We start from the raw sequence: 23928 nt of genomic DNA, 5'->3' as shown, positions 1-23928 counted from the left end.
TGTAGTATTTCCTTAGTAGTATTTCTGTAGCATTTCTGTAGTATTTTTGTATTATTTCCATAGAAGTATTTTATGGCATTTATGTAGCATTTTTGTAGTATTTTTGTCACATTTGTGTAGTATTTTCATAGTAATATTTCCGTTTTTTTTGTTTGTTATTTCTGTAGTTCAAGCATTTTCCAGCCCTTAAAAACACAACACAAAAATCCAAGCATTTTCAAGGATTTCAAGCACCCATACCAACCCTGAATTTTTGTTTTAAAAAAATAAATAAACAGTGTCTGGTTTCAAATGAAATTTATTTCAAAAGACACGACCGAAACAACTCTTGATATAATTGTTCTGAATTCTAGCAGCAATACAAATCAACGTTTATTCACGGAAGGGATGTTTGTGAGCACAAAATAGGCAAAATATTTATATCAGAAGTATTTTAGGACGACTCTTTTGTTTCAGCACTTCTTTTGAATATATATTTTTTAGGAGAATACATTCTCAGTCATAATAAGGCACGTACCAATTACCGGTTTGAAGATTAAAGTATGCATTTCGATAATCATTCGTTAATAATTAGCTTCCTTTTTCATTTTTTTATTTTCAAGGAAAACCTCATCAGGCAGCTTTTGATTTTTGACGAAACGCAAAGCCAGGCAGCGTTTTTCTGCAAAATAATTCGCTGCTTAAAGCCCCGATGTGTAATATTTGACCACTAGATGGCACTGTGTATTTTAGTATGAGTAATACATGGCACAGCGTGGCGGCAGGGTGTCGGACAAACATGCCGCCGACCTAAGTTGGGATTCCATGGTGTAAAAGAAATAAATTTTTCTCAACCTATGATTTTTTTTTTATAGGCAAAAATACATAAACTAGCATTCAAACCAATCTTGTTATTTTTACAGGATATTTTTTTTGTACCACTAGGAGGCCTTAAACATGACACGCTGTCACTTTAAGTACATCACTGAACAAAAGGTCTCCGCCCGGGTGGCCGACAACTTTTTCAAGAAATCAAATCAAACATTTGCTTTATTCCGATTTCGAAATCTTCGTTGGGTTTGGAAATTTCGGTTCGTTTGGCAATTTGCATACTCGGCAGCCGATCAGAAGCCTGCATCGAATAACTTCGTGCTTCCGGACTTTCCCGAGCGTTATAAGGTCGTGCATTTGCATATTTTCCAAAATAGAGGCAAAGAAAACACATGAAAAATGGAGAAATAGATAGGAATTAAGCCAAAACCTCAGCCCCAGAAGAAATATTCAAAAGAAGCTAACAAATTTGATGACGCTACAAAACGTAAACGTACATTGAAAGCATCGTGGAAAGAGGAGTTCACGTGGCTTGTAGCAGACGACGCAAGGCAACAGTGTTTTTTTTTTTTCAATGAGTCGTCTTATTGTGTTCCAAGTTGTGAAAAATGAGGCAGGCAACTTTATGGCTGGGCAGGCAACTTTTCAGAGTTGTCTGCCCTGGTGTCCGCTAACTTTTTCGATTAGTAAAAGTCGCTATGCTAACTGCAGCACACTTTCTATTACTACTGTCTGATCACGCACATAATCCTTCAAATACACATAAAACTGCAAAACCCTGAAAAAAAACATTGAGTATAACTGATCTCTTCTAGGGCTAAATCGAATCATCATGCCTTACATGGAAGAATTGTAATATTTACCTACTAATGTACACATTTCTGTACTATACTTTGCTTAAAAATTAAAAACATTATGTTCTATAAAAACATATCATTTATCCAAATATAGCAAAAAATGGAACTTAATAGCTTAACATTTAGATAAGCATATTCCTTTGTCAAACAAAGCATGAAAAAATAACATTAGCCATTGCTAGTTGGAATGAAATGAGGTGACTTTAAACGTTTTGCCACATCCAATATGGCGGCTAGGGTATAAGTAAAGTCTTAACAATTCCACAGTAAGGCAGGCCTGAGGCTTAGTTGATGTCTGTGGTTGAAAAAAATATAGTCTTATCCAGGGTTGGGTAGGGTTACTTTAACTGGATTACTTTCAATTACTTTTGGATTACTCCAATACCAAATATGCCAATAAAAGGCAAAAGAAACTCAATATGAGTAAAATTACTAAATTTTGTGCAGGCTTTGGGAGTAACGGAACACATGAAACGGCAAAAATGATGTTGGCAAGCTGTTTGGATTGATTTTCATTTTTTTTCTGTCACATTTTGTGTTCGTTTTGCCGGAGATCAAAGAGATCAAAGCCAGGAGAGAAAGCTTACCACGTGTTGTGAGTCATCATTTTATTTATATTTAGTTTCTTTTGTCTTTTATTAGCATATTTGGTATTGGAGTCATCCAAAAGTCATTGAAAGTAATCCAGTTAAAGTAACCCTACCCAACCCTGGTCTTTTCCTTTCCTATCAACCCTATCGCTCTGCCATTCTCGTTGATTTACCTATTCAGGGTTTGTACATCTTTTTCAAACCCAACTTCAAGCACCTTTAAAGCAAATTTTCGATTTTTTTCCACTCCCATTAAAAGAATAAATCCAGAAAATAAAATCTTAGTTTCAAACCACAACTCTAGCCCCATCATTATTTTGGAATCCGAAAATCGGTTTAGCAACCTAACTTGCAGCTGATTCTAGCTGTATTCCTAGCTTTAACTCGTTTCAAACTGTAACCCTAGCTCCAAAACTATATTGAAACATTCAGTTTACAGTGTTGTAAAAGGATAGTGGGAGTTTGGACACGTTCTAAGGGATGGGCAGGGCACCTGTATGATGCAGCAGGGGTAAACCAGCGAAAGCTGTCGGGCCCTGCTGTTGTTTTGTGTCACCCTGACCCGAATGACATGGCCGCTTTCTTGTGTCCCGTTTCATCTGGAGGGACGAAAGCATGGCCGACTTGGGTGCCGGGGTGCTTAACTTGTTTGGGTGTTTGGGCATTTGGGTTGGCCATGGTCCAAACATTTTTGTCTGTGTTTTTTACTACTTTTTCCCTTATTAAAAATTTCTTTGTTTTTGTATGTGTTTGTCTTGCTGTCGGTCACCCCTCTTGAGGGATATGACCAAGATAGATGGATAGATAGAGAGATAGATGTCTAGATAGATAGATAGATGTCTATATAGAAGATAGAGAGATAGATGTCTAGCTAGATAGATAAATGTCTAGCTAGATAGAGAGATAGATGTCTAGATAGAGAGATAGATGTCTAGATAGAGAGATAGATGTCTAGATAGATAGATGGATAGATGTCTAGATAGAGAGATAGATGGATAGATGTCTAGATAGAGAGATAGATGGATAGATGTCTAGATAGAGAGATAGATGGATAGATGTCTAGATAGAGAGATAGATGGATAGATGTCTAGATAGAGAGATAGATGGATAGATGTCTAGATAGATAGATGGATAGATGTCTAGATAGATGTCTAGATAGAGAGATAGATAGAGAGATGTCTAGATAGAGAGATGTCTAGATAGATGTCTAGATAGATGTCTAGATGTCTAGATGTCTAGATAGATAGATATTCAGTTTAGAACCCGAACATGGAGCTCAAACGCTAGTTCCTACCCCTAAACTTACACCTAACTCAACCTTATTCAGAACGCCTAAACCTTGGTTTCCAACCCTAGCTCCAATCCTACTTTGGAACCATATAATAAGTTTAAACCCCTTATTCGAAGCCCAAATCCTAGCCCAACACCTCACGTAAGAAACATAACAAGAATTTCAAACATTTACAAGCATTTCACCTAAAATTCAAGCACTTATTAAACCTCAAAAACAAAACATAAAAGTCACGCATTTTCAAGGATTTCAAGCACCCGTACGAACCCTGCTTTCTTCCAAAATACTCTGCTAATTCCAATTTTCATGGAAAATATAATTCTATGTGCAATACACCTTTTTGGGAAGGGAAAACTGCTCAGTACAAGCGGAAATTCCAAACCAGACCTTTCGATTCCGAGGCCGGCCACAGGCATCACCGTGCTCCCCGCTTTCCAGACCTTACAATACCAAACGGCAAAACGGTTTCCCCCCATTTGCAATCCTCAAGATGTTTGCTGGGAAAATAGAAAAAAGAAAAAGTCTGAATTTGACAGTTAAAACGAGGAGGGCAGGGTTCCAAGAAGAATACGGTGTTCAGAAGAAAGTCATGGCTTACCAACATAGCTCGACCTTTGGTTTCGATGGGCAACAGGAGACTCCCCACAGCGCAGAGTCCGCACGCGACGCTAAATGGACTCAGAGCCAGAATCACGGACTGAGCCATGAGAACCTGAGGTACAAATACATCAGCATCACGCAGGAGGTTAAAATCACTGGCTAAGATTATTGACATTCTTTAAAGCAGTGTTCCCTCCAAGCACAAAATTCTCAGTGCACAAGAAAATCTAGTCAGCTCACAAAAATCAAGGCTCGAAATTGCTAATTAAGAAGCGAATGAAGTCAAAGTTACAATGCATGAAGGTAAAAATACACGGGTTCCCCTGACGCTGTGTTCTAAATGCGGTATTTTGAAGTCAAGGCCGAAGTAGAATGAAGTTGAGTAAAGTCAGTAGAGTTTTTCGAGAACCGGCTTGTCCGGCTCGGCTCACTAAAAGGAACCGGCTCTTTCGGGTCCTAAACGGCTCTTCGGGATGTTTTTGCTTCTTTGATCCCAACATGACCCAATATTATTAACCTGAACGGCGGTGTCATATACATGCAATTATGCTATACGTAGATTTATGATAAACTTAATATTAAAGTGTTGTTCAGTTATATATTCTGATGATCAATATTTAATACTTTGCAACAACAGGGTTTATTTTGCGATGAGTCTTATTGTGTTTCAAGTTGTGAAAAATATGGCAGGCAACTTTAAGGTATCCCGTAACTTTTAGTCACGAGTTTCAGACACTGCCATAAAAATGGGTTCCGAGAAAGTTAGCGATAAAGGGAAGGAAAAGTGGAAAAGTCCAAAAAGGAAACGATTGCGTAATAAGACAATATAGCACAAAGATCTGCCATTGAAACACTGCTTGAATGTACAGTAAATGGCTTTTTACCTGAACAGTCATCATTATTAGCCCCGAAATTAAGTGATTAGAATTTTGTAAAATATTTTGGGTGGGAATTTCTTTTAGTGTGTGGCTATTTTAAAGCAGTTCTCGAGGGTCACTCGGGTGTGTAGGCTTATATACGATACTTGAAGAAATTGGTTTTGCTAGTTGTTATTTTTTTTTAATAAAAAAAGGGGAACATATTCTACTATCCCTGCATTAAACTGCATAATCCTCCATCTGTCCATTTTCTGAGCCGCCTATCCACAGTAGGGTCGCGGGGGTGCTGGAGCCCATCCCAGCTATCTACGGGCAGTGGGCAGAGGACACCCTGAATTGGTTGCCAGGACAACTCACTCGCTCTATCACACCTAGGAACAATTTGGACCGGCCATTTAACCTATCCATCCATCCATTATCTGAACCACTTATCCTCAGTAGGGTCGCGGGGGTGCTGGAGCCCATCCGGGCTATCCTCGGGCAGTGGGCAGCGGACACCCTGAACTGGTTGCCGGCCAGTCTCATGGTACACAGAGACAGACAACTCACTCGCTCATTCACACCTAAGGACAATTTGGACCGGCCAATTCACCTGACACGCATGTTTTTGGAACATGGGAGGAAACCAACCGGCACAATCATTCGATAAATTTTTTTGATTTGGTTCGCAACTTGTCATCAGGGTGGATTGGTCGGTCCTCAGGTCGGACAAGTTGAGAACCACTAGTTGAAAGCACAAAAATGGAACCATGTATCTAGATTAATCCTTAGACCAAACTATTTCATAAATAATTACAAGGAACTTGGAAATGGTCATGTTAATCATTTAAATCACTTCCTACTGTCATGATGACTGATTTGGATCACTTGTGCCCGCTTGTTTGGCGCCAACCCCTGCGGGCTATCTGGTTCCCTGCCCTTTTTAAGCCCAGTCCTTTCACTCTCCTGTTGTCAGTCCGTCAGCCAACCTCTGTTTCTACAAGGCAAGCGTTTTGACTGTGACTCCCGTCGGTCCCGCTTTTTGCACCCGTTTCCCCACCCGTCCGTTCCTAATCTCCCCGTTTGTCTCCGGCTTCTACCTGTTTTTGACCCCGACTACGTTTTTCTCTCCCGTCCTGGCTTACGACTAGTTTTTGCTCCCGACCACATTTTTGCTCTCCTGTCCCAGCTTTCGACCTGTTTTTTCCGTCCTTGACACTGCCATCTCCTGCTCTGCTGCCTTTCCTCTTTCCATCAATAAACTTGTGGTTAACGCTACGGATTTGGGTCCTGATTCTGTTCTGGTCGTGACGCCTACACCCCCTTTAACACCTAATTAACAAGGACTTTGGTGCTAGCTTGTGTCATGGTGTCAGGTTTTCAATGTAAATCTCTTGAATTTCTGTCTCAAGGTAATGAGCTTGTTTTTATATTACTTTCACACACACACACACACACACACACATGAAGTAACGTTTCAATAATCAGTCTAATTGCATCTCTTGTACGTTTGTCAATCTTATATTCTTTTATTGTGAAATGTTCATGTGTACTGTTTCTCCCTGAAGTATAATAAATTACGCCCACGTTGTGGGCGGGGTCTCTTTCCCTTCTTCAAGATCATGGAGGACGTGAGTGAAATCTGCTCTTGCTATGATTAGATTTTAACAATATATAAGGATTTTATTTGGGTAAATATGGCCACGAAATAGTCTTAATAATGATTGACTTTAACACATGGTTGATAACACACACACAAAAAAACCCAGAGAACAAACCTGTGCAACAAAAGGAGCGATCATTCCTCCGACGCGACTGACGGATGTACAAAAGCCCATTCCGAGAGAACGTGACACGGTCGGATACACCTGAAAGTTATGCAAGCAGAAGTCGGGCAAATACTCGAACATTCGAATCTCCCGGACGTACCTCGGCGGTGTAGATATAAACAGCGTTGAAATTCATGGAGACCACTGAGCGAAGAAAGAACAAAATGAAGGTGAATCCCAACCTGAAGGTTGCAAGAAGGTGAGAGAAGGTCTTGAGAAAAAAAACAAGTGGGTTGATGGCGTCGGACAGGAAGGTTCTTACATGCTGGTGCAGATGTTCAGCAGCAAAAAGAAGATGGCCGCCGCCAACTGCAACACCATCAAACTTTTGCGACGACCCAACACGTTGAGGAGGAAGATGTTCACTGGCACGACTGCAAAGACACAGGAAGAGGTTCACCACTCGGTTTATAAAAGAATGTCCCAGACACCGTGGCAAATTCAAGTACCTTTTAAGGACTTAAAAAGCCAATTTTCCAATTTCTCCAGTACCATTCAAAAACCTTATCTCTTGCAGAGTGTTAGGAAATAAGTATTAAAATGTACCGTTAACCAAATTGTTCGAATGAGTTATCTGACTCATTGACCAAACACAACCTACATTGTCAGGTTTTCAATGTAAATCTCTTGAATTTCTGTCTCAAGGTAATGAGCTTGTTTTTATATTACTAAATATAAAAACGATGTTTCTCATACACACACACACATGAAGCAACGTTTCAATAATCAGTCTAATTGCATCTCTTGTACGTTTATCAATCGTGTATTCTTTTATTTTGAAGTCGTGTTCTTGTCCGTACTGATTCCTCTGACGTTAATAAACACTCCCTCTCTCTGTTCGGGACCTCAGCCAGGAAGGACGTGAGTTCTTTGCTTCCACCATCATGTAGAATTAAACTATATACATTGTATTTTATCTGTGCAAATATAGCCACTAAATAGTTTTAATAATGTCTATCCCTGACAAAATTCACCTAACAATGCGTGCTCGTTTCATCATCCCCCTGACCAGGCCAAAACGGATGTTGCATTAATAAGTGTGTTTGGTGTTGAAGTGCTTAGTGTAATGGTTGTCTGTAAGAATCTTTGAGACTTCTTGTGTTTAAGGGTGTCACAAATAGACTTGACTGTGCGGACCAGTGTAAATTGAAGTATTTTTTGATTGACTTGAATCCAAGACTGAATCTGTCTAACTTGCCAAGAGACTGAGACTTGTTTTCAAAGAATATTAATATTAGCAATATTAATATTGCTGCCAGACCAAACTAAAATCTGCTATCCGGAAGCAAACTGTGAAAAGGTGAAGCAACTTGAAGCTGTTCTAACGGCACAGCGGCGCTTTTTCACGAAACCCAGCGAGTCAAATGAAAATGCTAGAAAGGCAAGCTATGAGGTCGAGACGCTGATCGCCTAGTACTTCAAATTTTTCACAAAGGCGAAACTTACTGTTAGGAATTAAATATTAAAATGTATCGTTTACCAAATTGTTCGAATTAGTTATCTGACTCCATTGACCAAACACAACCTACATTCACCGAACAATGCGTGCTCGTTTCTTGATGGAAAAATGAACGAGAGACCGGCATTTCACCACGGGGGCAGATTTAATTTCTTAAACAATTTAACTACCGTATTTTCCGAACTATAAGGCGCACCTAAAAGCCTTTATTTTTTTCAAAAGCTGACCATGCGCCTTATAATACAGTGCGCCTTATTTATGGATCAATTTTAAAATTGCAAAGTCTTCCAACTAACTTGCAGCCGCCGACTAGATTTCCCCCCGAACGCCAGGTAGTCCGCGGTGTATGCTGGGATTTATTTACCGGCGTTTCATTGGCTAACCAATGTGTCAATCATCATTTGAATCGATCACTATTGGCTAAAGTTATTCGGAGGTCAAGGGGCGGATCATTTTAATCATTTACAGGCTGGCATTGGCTTGACGGCAAAACAAAGCCTGCAATTGGCCGAAAAAGATGAATGTGTATAGCACGTGGCTGACGGCATAGAGAAAGCATTTTTTTCTATTCTGTATTTGTAAATATTTTATTCTCCTGGATTTACTACCCTCACGGATATAAGAGGACATTGGCTGCACATTCTTATGAACACAACGACTTCGGTGAGCTACTCCGGCTATATATTATCCCTGTATCTTGTTTCAGACTGAACTCGATGTTTCTGTGATAAGCGGTGCAGATAATGGATGGAATAGAGTGTTTATTTTTAAATTAAACTCAATTCCAAGTGTTTATTGTCATATGCACAGTAAAGTTGCGAGCGAAAAAGAAAATTGATACTAAGGATTGGTTGGCATTTCTTGAATCCCAAGACTTTAACCTTCCGAATGATGGAACGATGCATTTGAGTGACATTGTACAGACACCGCATCCGCACGTGTTCTCGACACGTATTTGCGTCTTTGCAAGCTTTGGGAATGTTAAGGGGGTAATCAGTTGGACTGAACTATCTGACTATCTAATTTTTTTGTGGACGTTCCCATTGTAGCGCCTTATAATCCGGTGCGTCTTATGTATGTCAAAAATAGGACCAAAAACTATTTTTTCGGGGTGCGCCCTATAACCCGGTGCGCCTTATAGTGCGGAAAATACGGTAAGTGAACTCCATCGAATATATCGCCGAATTAGCCGAATTAGTGTCGCTTGAGTCTCTGTCAAGCCTCCTCTCTCGATCTTCTGCCTTTCTTCTCCCTCACTCTCTCTCTCTCTGTCTCTTTCCTTCTCCCTCACTCTCTCCGTCTCTTTCCTTCTCCCTCACTCTCCTTCTCTCCCCTTCTCCCTCACTCTCTCCTTTTCTTTCCTTCTCCCTCACTCTCTCTCTCTGTCTCTTTCCTTCTCCCTCACTCTCTCTCTCCGTCTCTTTCCTTCTGACACCTCACTCTCTCTCTCCGTCTCCTTCCTTCTGACACCTCACTCTCTCGCTCAGTCTCCTTCCTTCTGACACCTCTCTCTCTCTCTCTCTCTTTTTCTGACACCTCTCTCTCTCTCCCTCTCTTTTTCTGACACCTCTCTCTCTCTCTCTTTTTCTGACACCTCTCTCTCTCTCTCTCTTTTTCTGACACCTCTCTCTCTCTCTCTCTTTTTCTGACATCTCTCTCTCTCTCTCTCCCTCTCTTTTTCTGACACCTCTCTCTCTCCCTCCCTCTTTTTCTGACACCTCTCTCATTTTCTGACACCTCTCTCTCTTTTTCTGTCACCTCTCTCTCTCGCTCTCTCTCTCTCTCTTTTCCTGACACCCCCCTCTCTCTCTCTCTTTTCCTGACACCCCTCTCTCTCTCTCTCTCTCTCTCTCTTTTCCTGACACCTCTCTCTCTCTCTTTTCCTGACACCTCTCTCTCTCTCTTTTCCTGACACCTCTCTCTCTCTCTCTTTTACTGACACCTCTCTCTCTCTCTTTTCCTGACACCTCTCTCTCTCTCTTTTCCTGACACCTCTCTCTCTCTCTTTTTCTGACACCTCTCTCTCTCTCTTTTTCTGACACCTCTCTCTCTCTCTTTTTCTGACACCTCTCTCTCTTTCTCTCTCTCTCTCAACTCACGCGTAACCTCTCCAAGGCAGCTGATGAGCAGAGTCTGGTAGTCGCTGGCTGCAAAAGGGATGCAGTAACAATGCCTTCCCTCCAGGGTGTGCTTGACTTGATGCTGATGGTCGCCGTCGGTGACGCACAACAAGTTCTTCTCCAGGAGCTCCGAGCTGCTTAAAACCGAGCCGTAGTACGCGAAGGAGGCTACAAACCTGATGACGTCGTCAGAAATGGGAAGTGAGCAGGAATCATTCCACCTTCTTTGATGACCTGTTTGATGTTCCTCACCATGAGTACCAGAGGAGCAAGGATGTCCTCCGGAAGGTGGAATTGAGAAGAATCCTCCAGCTGCCTCGCTCCTTCTAAAAGAGATAAATACCCATCAGAACCCACACTGTCCCAATCTAATTGCACCAGCTTTTATTTTTTTGCAGCTCTGAACATATGTTTTTAATTTCTGGGGGGGGTCTATCTATCTATCTACCCTGGTCATATCCCTTGAGATGGGTGACCGACAGCAAGACAAACACATACAAAAACAAAGAAGATTAAAAAAAGCGAAAAAGTAGCAAAAAAGACACAAAAATCTTTGGACCATGACCGACCCAAATGCCCAAACACCCAAACAAGTTAAGCACCTCGGCACCAAAGTTGCTGATGCCTTCGTCCCTCCAGATGAAACGGGACACGAGAAAGCGGCCATGTCACAACGCACTCTACTGTTCAACAGCAGGGCCCGACAACTTTCGCTGGTTTATCCCTGCCGCATCATACAGGTGCCCTGCCCATCCCTTAGAATGCGTCCAAACATCCCACTATCCTTTTACAACACCTCTAATATAGCCATTTTAACATTTTGGGTTTCCAACATCTGAGCTGGCATTATGTCATCTTCACTTGACAACACGTTTCAAAATGTCTGCCCCCTCCCATGGACATGACAGCCGGATTTTGTTGTTTAATGAATTTTCCACAACGCAATAATAACCGGACTGTTGGTGTTCTTGCCAAATTTCCCTACTCGGGCGAATTTTCCTACCGGAGGGCGATTTGACTATAACAGTAATATATAATGGGGCATTCGAGTTATATGTCGAAGTGTCCTTGGGCAAGACACTGAATCCCTAATGCCCCAAATAAGCAGGTAGGCGCCTTGCATGGCTGACTCCGCTCTCGGTGTGTGAGTGTGTGTGTGTGTAAATAGGTAAGTGTGAAGCCCATTGTGAAGCACTTTGGGAGGTCTTCATTGACTTGAAAATTGCTATAAGAATGCAGACCATTTCCCATTTTCATTATTCCAGTGTATTTTATATAATATATATTCATATTCAATTGTATTACGAACTGTACAAATGTTCTTATTAATATCGAAGGAGTTTATACATTTGACTATAAAGGATTTTATACGATTGACTCATAATGCAATGAAGATTTTCACTGAGTAGGCTTTAGTTCAATGACAGGTCAGGCTGTTCCAAATGCAGAATATTTTGTCTAGTTCTGTTGATAACAGGACTGACGGAGGACGGCAGGCGTTGTTTAGAGAAGCGCTGGGTGTTGTTTTGAGTACCCCAGACATCGGGACGCTCGTCTACAAGATGGTGAAGCCCAGGTGGCTTCCTCGGTGCGCCCATGGGAGGAGTCGACACACCATTATGAGGGGAGAAGATGGCCAATAAGAAAAGGGTAAAGGACTTGAGAAAAAGGGCTTCCCAGAGACTCCAACGTCACTAATTCCGCCGTTTTTGATGGAGTACACTTAGTTAAATTGTTAATGAAATAAAATCTGTGTTTGGTTAATAGAGTCAGATAATTCATTCGAACAATTTGGTAAACGGAACATTTTGATAATGAATTCCCAACAATTGCATTATGAGAACATAGTCGGCCTTTAATCGCACCGCAACCGAGTCGACCAGACGTCCAGGAGGCAGAGAAGTTTTGTTCATCTTGGCGATCCGTTCCAATGTGTCCATGGCAGCCGCGACGTTGCCCGCCGACACGTTGAAGCGAGCCGACTCGGGAATGAACTGAAACGGGTAAAAGACCGCAGCGGACATCATTTTTCGAATTCCGGGCACCTCGGTGTCAAAAGCAGACCTTGAAAAGGTAGAGGAGAATGATGCTGGGGGCCACAGAGATGCGGATCATCCATCTCCATCCTAAGGTGGGCACCACCAGCATCCCCAGTAGGATGATGAGCATGGACCCGCACATCCAGAAGACCTGAAAACACAAAAATAGCATGTCCAGTCCGGTAGGATGGGAGCATCAGGTGAAGCTTTCTGCTGGGAACCCACCACGGCCAGAGGCAGCAGAATGGCCCGATACTTGGCTGGGATGAACTCCGTCTTCAACACAAACCTGCATAATAGACAACAATGGAGAAAACTGCCACACTAAAATGTGGAAATTTGGAGGCCTGCCTCACTGAGATAAAAGAATGGATGTCACTCAACTAAAAATGGTGAAATGACATCTGAGCCTGTGGTGTTCCGCAGGGTTCAGTACTTGGCCCCCTTCTTTTCAGCATTTACGTGCTTCCATGAGGTGATGTTATTCGAAAGTATAATATCAGTTTCCATTGCTACGCAGATGACACTCAACTATATCTTCCGATGGAGGAATCTTCCACACTAAACAGTGGAAATTTGGAGGCCTGCCTCACTGAGATGAAAGAATGGATGTCACTCAACTTCTTGCGCCTTAACTCTGAAAAGACCGAAATGCTCCATCTAAATGGTCCCTCTAAATGCCGTGACTTGTTCTCAAAAACTGCTTTGAATATTGACAAATGGGGCGGCAGTAGCTCAGGAGGTAGAGTGCTCGTCTTGGGATCAAGGGATCCCAGGTCGAATCCCGGCTCGTCCGTGTTACATGTCGAAGTGTCCTTGGGTAAGACACTGAACCCCTAATACGCCCAATAAGCAGGTTAGCGCCTTACATGGCTGCAAGGCCGCTATTGGGAAATGTGGAGCACATTGTAAAGCGCTTTGGGAAGTCTTGACTTGAAAAGTGCTATATAAATGCAAATCATTTCATTTCATGTAATATCACCCAGAGTGACTCAGTCAAAAATAGGTGTCACATTTGACCCAAATCTGTCCTTTCAAACACACGTTAAAAATATTCCTAGAACAGTTTTTTTCCATCTTCGCAATATTGCTTAACTCTCCCTATGCCGTCTCAGTCGGATGCGGAGATTATAACGCGTTTATTACTTCCCGTCTCGATGACTGTAATGCCCTACTCTCCGGGCTCCCGAAGTCCAAAATCAAGAGTCTTCAGCTGGTACAAAATGCTGCAGCCAGTGTGTGTTTTTTTGTTTCTCTTTAATCTACTGGTCCGGCCCTCCGACAGAATGTTTGTTCTTCCGTGTGCCCCCCCCCCCCGAGTTCAAATGAGTTTGACACCCCTGATCTAGACAATAAAGAAGCATGTGAAACTGACCCCTGTGAGACTCCGGCCACACCGCATCCTACCATGCTGCGCAAGAAGATGAACCAGGTGTAGGACGGCGCGAAGGAGGTGAGGAGGGAGAAGTAGGCGCTCCACAGGAAACCTCCATATACAACCTAGCGAAATCCACACAAATGCTGAGGTCTTTGCACCACGTGGGACAAAGCAGTCGAATATGCAACCTTCCAACGGCCGTAATTGTCCGCCACATATCCACTGAGCACGCCGCACACCATGAAGCCGAAAAACACCATCTGCAATTACAAAAATCAAAAATTACTGGTGAAAAAAAAAAATATATATACATGTATATTTATACCAGAGCCATAGCCGCCTAGTGGGACGTGGCTAGAGTCAAGAACACATTCATATTTCTGATTCTTTTTGGGAGGTTTACAGAGGAGGGGGTTCCCAGCCCCCTCGCTCAACCCGACTGATGTGTTGGGAGTCATTAGGTGACCAAACCCCCCAATTCCAACCCTTAATGCCGAGCGCCAAGCATGGAGGCAATGAGTACCAATGTTTAAAGTCTTAGGTATGACCCGGCCGGGGCTTGAACCAGCAACCTCCCAGTCTCGGGGCGGGCGCCATACCCCCAAAATAATAAATTATATTCTGTGTACTTGGGCGCCACCAGGCTGTACATGCCCAAGACACTCAAGGAAATGGAAATGGTGCCCCTACAACCCATCCATCCATCCATCCATCCATTATCTGCGCCGCTTATCCTCAGTAGGGTCGCGGGGGTGCTGGAGCCCATTCCAGTTAGCTCCGGGCAGTGGGCAGGGGACACCCTCAATTGGTTGCCAGCCAGTCTCAGGGCACACAGGGACAGACAATTCGCTCGCTCATTCACACCTAGGGACAATTTGGACCAGCCAATTAACCTATCCATCAATCCATCCATTATCTGTGCCGCTTATCCTCAGTAGGGTCGCGGGGGTGCTGGAGCCCATTCCAGTTATCTTCAGGCAGGGGACACTGGTTGCCAGCCACTCAAATGGCACACAAAGACAGACAACTCACTCGCACATCCACACTTAAGGACAATTTGGACCGGCCAATTAACCTATCCATCCATCCATCCATTATCTGCACCGCTTATCCTCAGTAGGGTCGCGGGGGTGCTGGAGCCCATTCCAGTTAGCTCCGGGCAGTGGGCAGGGGACACCCTCAATTGGTTGCCAGCCAGTCTCAGGGCACACAGGGACAGACAATTCGCTCGCTCATTCACACCTAGGGACAATTTGGACCAGCCAATTAACCTATCCATCAATCCATCCATTATCTGTGCCGCTTATCCTCAGTAGGGTCGCGGGGGTGCTGGAGCCCACCCCAGCTATCTTCGGGCACTGGGCAGGGGGAACACCCCGAACTGGTTGCCAGCCAATCACAGGGCACACAGGGACAGACAATTCGCACGCTCATTCACACCTAGGGACAATTTGGACCGTCCAATTAACCTGACATGCATGTTTGTTTTGGAATGTGGGAAGAAACTAGAGCATCCGGAGGAAACCCACATAAGCACAGGGAGAACATGCAAACTCCGCACAGGAGTGGATGTCACCAGTGTTCCCTCTAAGCTGCGTGCGTGCGCAATTGCGCACATTCTCAGCTCACAAGAAAATCTAGCCAGTGCACAAAAACGAGGGCTCATAATTACTAATTAAGAAGCGACTTAAGTCAAAGTTACAGTGCATGAAGGTCAAAATACACGGGTTTCCCTGACGTGTCCTAAATGCGGTATTTTGAAGTCGAGTCGAAGGAGAACGAAGTTGAGTCAAGTTAGTAGAGTGTCGAGAACCGGCTTCTTCGGCTCGGCTCACTAAAAAGAACCGGCTCTTTAGGGTCCCAAACGGCTCTTCGGGTTGTTTTTGCTTCTTTAATCCCTACACGACCAAATATTATGTAAAATTGTGCACAAAATGACTTAAAGGAATGGGAAATAGAACAAAAAAGAAAAAAATACCAAAATGAAAACGTAGTGAAAAGCTGAGAAAAAAAGAAACAAAAGGAAGAGAAAAAAGAAGGAAAAATTTCAAAAAAGCCACAAAAAAAGAAAAAAAAGAAACGTAGGAAAAAGTAAACGGAGAACAAAAAGAAAAAAAGTAACAGCTGGGAAAAAATAAACACAAAGAGACTTTTTAAAAAAGAAATTTTAAAAAAAAGTCGAAAAAAAACCGTTTGTGTTGCATTCAAATAATTTCCAATTGTATCGAGTGAATCTTGTTGCCAACATTCTACTTCCACTCAAAAATGTGATTAAGTACAGTTGTGTATCGTGCAACGACTAAATAAGCCCCCCAAAATGTGAATATTATGCGACAAAATATATCAGGAAAAAAAAAGAAATGGATATCTTGTGAAAGAATTGTAAGAAGAAACGACGTTTGTAGGCCGTACAACCTTTGCAATAGTACCAGAGTCAATTCATTCAAAAGAGAAAAATCATTTTGCATTGCCGGAAACTCAGCAAAATGTAACTTGATGTTATGTCAATTAATTATCTTGCCACACTTGGGATTGCTGTTGCTCATTGTTGTTTCAAGCGTTGCTCACCGACTGTGTGAACGCTCAGACCCGTGAGGAAAATGACAGGGAACAATGGTTGGGACCCATAGATTTTTGAGCATCCAGGGACCCATCACTTTTCAGAGGTAAAATGAACACTGCGCTATACAAGAATAAAAAAGTGAAACACCAATTTTCAATGCAATCGAGTGTGTTTAAATCACTCAGTTTATGAAAAAAGCCCATCAAAACAGGGCATAGCTTTGCAACCTGATGGAAATGTGATTTCATAATCGACTCACCGTGGACACCAGCGCCACCTGCCAGTCATCCAGATGCCACTCGCAACGAATCTCAGGAGACACCACCGCCAACAACATGATCTCCATGGCCTCTATGATCTAAAAACCAACACAATCCAAAGGTCTGCTGGAGTGATCACGACGCATTCCGTATGGAAATGAAAATCGACTTACATTGGAACTTCCCATGATGACAAACAGCAAGACATGGAACCTTCCAAATCCGATGCTCTCCACCGCTTCTTCCACTGTAAACGTCTGCTCTGAAAACAAAGAGCCCACAATTTCATGTTCCAGGTGACGTTCAATACAATCAAGGTGGGGTGCGTCATTTGGGGTCTTAGACAAGTTAAAAGCAGCATATTTTCTCTATTAAATATGTGTTAACAATGCCCAACTGAGGTCAAAAACCCCTTATGTTCCTGTTATTCGGTCCCATTTGTGTCCCAGTGGCATCAAATGGTATATTTAGTGTAAAAATGGGCTTACACTTTTATACGCAGAGACAGCAATATGACAAAAAGGGAACGTCCTTTATTCAGCAACATTCATTCAAGCCACGTTCGAAATTCGTCCAAGAGACGCTGGGCTTTATACTGTGCTCAAAACACATCTCGTGATGTTTTTCCTTCCCCGATTGTAACTTCCTGTAACAACATTATCTCATGACTCCCGCCAGATGTCTTCACACAATGGGCTACAGTCAGCTCGAAGGCTGCTGACTTGCAGTTAATCCACAACAAGACTTATTTTTAAAAGATTTTCTTGAATGCTTAACTGCCCTCTAACCATAATACACACTAATATGTATGCAGGATACCGTATTTTCCGCACTATAAGGCGCACCTAAAAGCCTTTATTTTTTTCAAAAGCTGACCATGCACCTTATAGTATAGTGCGCCTTATTTATGGACCATTATTAAGTCGAAAAGTCTTGCAACTAACTTGCAGCCGCCGACTCGATTTTCCCCCGAACGCCAAGTAGTCCGCGGTGTATGCTGGGATTTATTTACCGGCGTTTCATTGGCTAACCAATGTGTCAATCATCATTTGAATCGATCACTATTGGCTAAAGTTATTCGGAGGTCAAGGGACGGATCCTTTTTATCATTTACAGGCTGGCATTGGCTTGACGGCAAAACAAAGCCTGCAATTGGCCAAAAAATACGTGTCAATCATCAGTTGAATCGATCACTATTGGCTAAAGTTATTCATAGGTCAAGGGGCGGATCCTTTTTATCATTTACAGGCTGGCATTGGCTTGGACGGCAAAACAAATGAATGCGTATAGCACGTGGCTGACGGCATAGAGAAAGCATTTTTTTCTATTCTGTATTTGTAAATATTCTATTCTCCTGGATTTACTACCCTCACGGATATAAGAGGACATTGGCTGCACATTATTATGAACACAACGACTTCGGTGAGCTACTCCGGGTTTTATATTGCCCCTGTATCTTGTTTCAGACTGAACTCGATGTTTCTGTGATAAGCGGTGCAGATAATGGATGGAATGGAGTGTCTATTTTTAAATTAAACTCAATTCCAAGTGTTTATTGTCATATATACAGTAAAGTTGCGAGCGAAAAAGAAAATAGAAACTAAGGAATGGTTGGCATTTCTTGAATCCCAAGACTTTAACCTTCCGAATGATGGAACGATGCATTTGAGTGACATCGTACGGACACCGCATCCGCACGTGTTCTCGACACGTCTTTGCAAGCTTTGGGAATGTTAAGGGGGTAATAAGTTGGACTGAACCATCTGACTGTTTTGTCCACGTTCCCATTGTAGCGCCTTATAATCCGGTGCGTCTTATGTATGTCAAAAATAAGACCAAAAACTATTTTTTTGGGGTGCGCCCTATAACCCGGTGTTCCTTATAGTGCGGAAAATACGGTAAATGAATTGAAATAGATTACTCTGATTGTAGTACAAGTACACTAAAATGCTATGTTTGATTGACCCCTGTTGCAAATGTAAGTGAGATGTCAATTTCAGTTCCAAGTTCATTTTTCATGTTTAAAATCTCTCCAATATGTTGTGTCCCAGTGTGAACTGTCCCCCCTGATCTTTGATAAGAGTTATATCAGTTTAGTCGCGAGTTTCTAATGTAATACTATTTTTGGAGGGAAAACATTTAAGAAGAAGAGTAAGTATCACTCTTTAATTGACCTTTTTCAATGTTTTATTACGGTTTCCTGATGGGGGAAAGCGTAACACCTGTCCACCTTGTTACGCTTATTTATAGTGGGAACCAATATTTGTTTTCTAATTTTGATAATATAGTTAATAACCCCCTGCCTGCCTCAAATTGTGCAGGGAAACGGGGTTCTTTACTGTGCATATGACAATAAACACTTTGAATTGAATTGAGTTAAAAAATAGACTCATCACAGAAACATCAAGATGGTTCTAAAACAAGATACCGGGAAAATATAAAGCCGCATAGCTCACCTAGGTTCTCTTGCAGCCATCACCTTCAATAATGATACGTAACCATGGTCTTCTTACAACCGTGAGTGTAGTAAATCCAGGAGAGTCAAATATTTACAAATACAGAATAGTAAAGAATGTTTTCTCTATGCCGTAGTGCAACCCAACGTGTGATTCACGTTCATCTTTTTCGGCCAATTGCAGGCTTTGTTTCGCCCCTTTAGCCTATCCGAGCCTGTAAATGATAAAAAGGATCCGCCCCCTTTACCTCCGAATAACTTTAGCCAATAGTGACTGATTCAAATGATGATTGACACATTGGTTAGGAAATGAAAGGCCGGTATATAAATCCCAGCATACACGGCGGACGACTTCGCCTTCGGGGTAAAATCGAGTCGGCGGCTAATTGCCTTAGTTGCAAGACTTTGCGACTTAATATTGATCCATATATAAGGCGCACTGTATTATAAGGCGCATGGTCAGCTTTTGAAATAAATAAAGGCTTTTAGGTGCGCCTTATAGTGCGGAAAATACGGTATATCTTCTTTGCGCAACATGTGGAGTTCGACAGAGGCCGCAATGACGACAAAAGCCAGGAGATGCCGACAGCGAGTAAAGATTCAAATTTCGTACAACACCTTAAAAGTTACCTTTGTTATTGCGCTTTCGTGTTTCCGTTTGCTCTGACGGTTCCAGCTCCTGCAGGTAGATGGCGCTGACCAGCTCAGTTTTCATGCTGTCGGCCATTCTGGAAGGAAAAGAAGAGGAAAACAGTGCCATATTGCAGTCGACGTCGACTTTTTGTCGTATTTCATATGATTTGCAGTTAAAATATTGAAAAGTGTGTCGGCTTTTTGTATCGCGGTTCGACTTTCGGCTCCCTAGTGCATTGCAGATTTTTTCTACTATTTATTAGGCTCGAAAATAAACGTTTCTGCGTTTAACTTCTGATATTAAAGGGACAGTGCGTTATATAAACCACTAGAGTGTCATTGTATTGTGTATAAAACCGAAAATGAATGAGAATACAAAGTACCAAGACTCCAAGTGACCAAATAGCATCATTTTTTTCCAAACCCTTTCATGATTTTGTTTTATGGGGGGTACCCGCAGCAGCAAGTTGGCGGCCGATTAAGTCGGCTTCCTGTAAAAGAGGCTCATGATTTTTAAACTGTGTTATTTTTCTTTTTTTTAATGAATTAAGTTATCATTTTTACCACAATGAGGTGCTAAAAATGACACACTGTCCCTTTGATTCACAGGTCAGCTTGCCGAATCATTTCCACCAAACAATTTTCTCCAGATGTTAAATTAAAATTAAATAACCTACATAATAGGGCAGCACGGCACCGCAGTGGTTAGCGCGAGTGCGGCACAGTTCTGAGGTCATGAGATCGAAACTTCCTGTGTGGAGTTTGCATGTTCTCCCCGTACTTGTGTGGGTTTCCCCCGGGCACTCCGGTTTCCTCCCACATTCCAAAGACATGCATTTCAGGTTTATTGGCCGGGTCGAATTGTCCCTAGGTGTGAATGAGCGAGTGAAATGTCCTTCTCTGTGATTGGCTGGCAAGCAGTTGAGGGTGTCCCCTGCCCAAAGATAGCTGGGATGGGCTCCAGCACCCCCGCGACCCTACTGAGGATAAGCGGTGCAGAAAATGGATGAAATTTACATAGTACAGTCTTAAAATATAGAGCGTCAATTACATTGGTGGGTGGGTGGGTGGGTGGCGCCCTCTAGAGGAAAATAAGTCGCCAATGCTGCTTGAAGCGAAATTGAAGTAAAATCTAATCTGCATTTAAAATGATTCATTGAAGAGCCGGTTTAATCCAAGTGCTCTGTTTAAAGACCATGTCGTGATTTTGTGGGAGTTTACCAACTTTTAAAGCCAACAAGATATTAAAAAGATTTTAAATACACTCCACTTAAACGCCGAATTTTGCACAAACTCAATTGAAAGAAAATCGACGGTATTGGGCTTTAGTTAGTAAATTTCAACCTACTAAATCTGAAGCACGAGAATAAAACGAGGATATTTTTGATTTGAGTCTCTGTGTTTAATACAACTGCTCTTTTTATTGATCGTGTCAAGATTTTGCCAACAGGTTGTTACCCGCACTCCTAATATACTCCATTTGGATGCCGAATGTTGCACAACATCCATTTGATACACATTGACTGTATTTGGGTTTCGATTAGTTAATTTCAACTCATAAATCTGTGGTTCAAATATAAAATGGTTAGATTTTGCATTGGAGTCTGGCTGTTAAATCAAAATGCTTGATTTTATGAGCGTTGTAAACGTTTTGTGGGAGTTTAACAACTTTTAATGGCTACAAGCTATTTAAATGCATTTTATTACACCCCACTTGAACGCCGAATTTTGCATGAAGTCAATTCGATACACATGGACCGTACTGGATATCAATTAGTACATTTTAACATACTTAATCTGAGTTTTAAAAATAAAACGGGAGAATTTTGCATTGCAGCCTGGCTGTTCAATGAAAATGCCTTTTTTAAGACCGTGTTAGACATGAGACATTTCGACGTCTAATAGCTATTTAAATCGTGTTAAATATACTCCACTTCGACGCCGAATTTTGCTTTGGATCAATTTGATACACATCCACTGTATTGAGTTTCGGTTAGTAAAATTTAAACATACTAAATCAGAGTCGCGAACATAAAACAGGGCAATTTTGCATCGGAGTCTGGAAGTTTCGGAAGAAATGTTTGACGCTACCTGTCAGGTCCAAAATGGAGAAACTTGAGAAAACAAGCGAATCTTTAGAAGGTGTATATGAGTTGGTCAGGGTGTTAATGGTCCGGCACGGTGTTTTTTCTTGTTGTGTAAACGCGGAAGAAGAACTAAGTGGCCCGCCTTGGCAGAGTGTGCGTGTCCCGGAGGTGAGAACAGGTGCCTCAAGTACGGAAGCCGAGACGAGAGCAAATCCAGAACCACTTTGTCCAGGGGCGTGATTCCTAATGGCCATAGGATGAATCTCCTCTATATCATTATTACCATGGATGTCACCAGCAATGTTCCCAAGCGCGCACTGCCTGCACATTCTCAGCGCACGAGAAAATCTAGCCAGCGCACAAAAATCAGGGCTCGAACTTGCTAATTAAGAAGCGAATTAAGTCAAAGTTACAGTGCATGAAGGTAAAAATACACAGGTTCCCCATACGCTTTCGAGAACTGGCTTCTTCGGCTCGGCTCACTAAAGAGAACCGTCTCCTTCGGGTCCCAAACGGCTCTTCAGGTTGTTTTTGCTTCTTTAATCCCTACACGACCAAATATTATGTAAAATTCTGCAAACAATGACTTAAAGGAGGAGATGGGGGGGAATAGAACAAAAAAGAAAACAATACCAAAATGAAAAAGTAGTGAAAAGCTGAGAAAAAAAACAAAAGGAAGATAAAAAAAGAAGGAAAAATTAAAAAATTGAGGGCTCAAATTACTAATTAAGAAGCGACTCGAGTCAAAGTTACAGTGCATGAAGGTAAAAATACACGGGTTCCCCCGACGTTGTGTCCTAAATGCGGTATTTTGAAGTCGAGTCGAAGTTGAACGAAGTCGAGTAAAGTTAGTAGAGTTTGTCGAGAACCGGCTCCTTCGGCTCGGCTCACTAAAAGGAACCGGCTCTTTCGGGTCCTAAAGGGCTCTTCGGGTTGTTTATGCTTCTTTCATCCCAACATGACCAAAACGTATGTAAAAGTATGCACAAAATGACTTAAAGGAAGGGGGGAATAGAACAAAAAAGAAAAAAATACCAAAATGAAAAAGTAGTGAAAAGTTGAGACAAAAGGAAACAAAAGGAAGAGAAAAAAAGAAGGAAACATTTAGAAAAAAGCCAGAAAAAAAGAAAAGAAAGAAACGTAGGAAAAAAGTAAATAGAGAACAAAAAGAAAAAAGCAACAGCTCGGAAAATATAAACACAATGAGACTTTTCTTTAAAGGAATTTAAAAAAAAGTAGAAAAAGAAAACACGGATAAAAGAAGAAAAAGTTTGTGTTGCATTCAAATGATTTCCAATTATATCAAGTGAATCTTGTTGCCAACATTGTACTTCCACTAAAAAAATGTGATTGAATACAGTTGTGTATCTTGCAACCGACTCAATAAGCTCCCAAAAATGTTAGTATTATGCGTCAAAAGATACCAGGAAAAAAATGAAAATCTTGTGAAAGAATTGTTGTAAAAACAAATGACGTTTGTAGGCCGTACAACCTTTGCAATCGTACATGAGTCAATTCATTCAAAAGTGAATTTTTTTTTTGCATTGCCGGAAACTCGGCAAAATGTAACTTGATGTCAAGTTTTGGATATGTTTGATAATGATTTAGATGCCACACTTGGGATTATGGTTGCTCACTGTTGTTTCAAGCGTTGCTCACCGACTTTGTGTGAACGCTCAGACCCGTGAGGAAAATTACAGGGAACATTGGTCACCAGCTTGTTTTGGGGGATGCAAGAGCCCCCCAAATTCAACCCAAGCACCCACCAAAACGATAGCATTTTTAAAACTAATTTAAAAAATAATTGCGCCGGTCAGAAGTCAGAGGAAAACAAAGCTGTTGTGGCTGATAATTGTCGTCATCTTGTGTGTGTGTGCCAGAATCGGAGAAAACTGTTTGTAATTTGATGATTTGCAGCACAGGTGTCAAACAGGCGGCCCGCGGGCCAGGTCAGGCCCGCTAAGGGATTGAATCCGGCCCGCGAGACAACACTCAGAGAAGCGCAAGAGAAAAACAAGCTGCAGGTTGAAATATGTCAACTTGATGTTGCCAAAGCCAGGTGCCTCGAACAAAGACACTGTATTTGTATTTATTTCTCTC

At 41.9% G+C, this 23928-nt stretch overlaps 1 protein-coding gene across 3 annotated transcripts; it reads right to left on the bottom strand.

Annotated features, from left to right (window-relative positions):
* Positions 1-3483: 3483 nt before the first annotated feature.
* On the bottom strand, positions 3484-22038 carry svopl (SVOP-like). 3 transcript variants are annotated; one of them, XR_015852072.1, is made up of 16 exons: positions 21833-22038; positions 19739-19836; positions 16827-16915; positions 16653-16751; positions 14019-14090; positions 13860-13952; positions 12678-12741; positions 12478-12603; positions 12279-12407; positions 10666-10739; positions 10393-10589; positions 7097-7208; positions 6935-7016; positions 6784-6873; positions 4147-4260; positions 3484-4045 (listed from the first exon to the last, which is right to left on the bottom strand). XR_015852072.1 is itself a non-coding variant. In XM_088348095.1 (16 exons), the coding sequence occupies exons 2-16, from the start codon at positions 19833-19835 to the stop codon at positions 4034-4036; spliced, it is 1482 nt and encodes a 493-aa protein (XP_088204221.1). In that variant the 5' UTR covers position 19836; positions 21833-22038; the 3' UTR covers positions 3484-4033. The 3 variants fall into 3 exon arrangements, 2 of the variants coding, with proteins under 2 accessions (XP_088204221.1, XP_088204223.1); XM_088348095.1 differs by having other exon boundaries at positions 13828-13952; XM_088348097.1 differs by lacking the exons at positions 19739-19836; positions 21833-22038.
* Positions 22039-23928: the final 1890 nt, after the last annotated feature.

The sequence above is a fragment of the Urocampus carinirostris genome, chromosome 11 (genome assembly GCF_059441175.1).
Source record: "Urocampus carinirostris isolate Australia breed hairy pipefish chromosome 11, RoL_Ucar_1.0, whole genome shotgun sequence".
NCBI lineage: Eukaryota > Metazoa > Chordata > Actinopteri > Syngnathiformes > Syngnathidae > Urocampus > Urocampus carinirostris.
This window is presented reverse-complemented; position numbering and strand designations above follow the sequence as displayed.

Bases quoted from the DNA above. Each gene is read 5' to 3' on its own strand.
- svopl (XM_088348095.1), bottom strand. From the start codon at position 19,835: ATGGCCGACAGCATGAAAACTGAGCTGGTCAGCGCCATCTACCTGCAG. The intron at 12,408-12,477 runs GTCTGCTTTTGA...TACCCGTTTCAG, and splicing joins TTCTCCTCTACCTTTTCAAG to TTCATTCCCGAGTCGGCTCG. The intron at 7,017-7,096 runs GTAAGAACCTTC...TGCAACCTTCAG, and splicing joins CTGAACATCTGCACCAGCAT to GTTGGGATTCACCTTCATTT.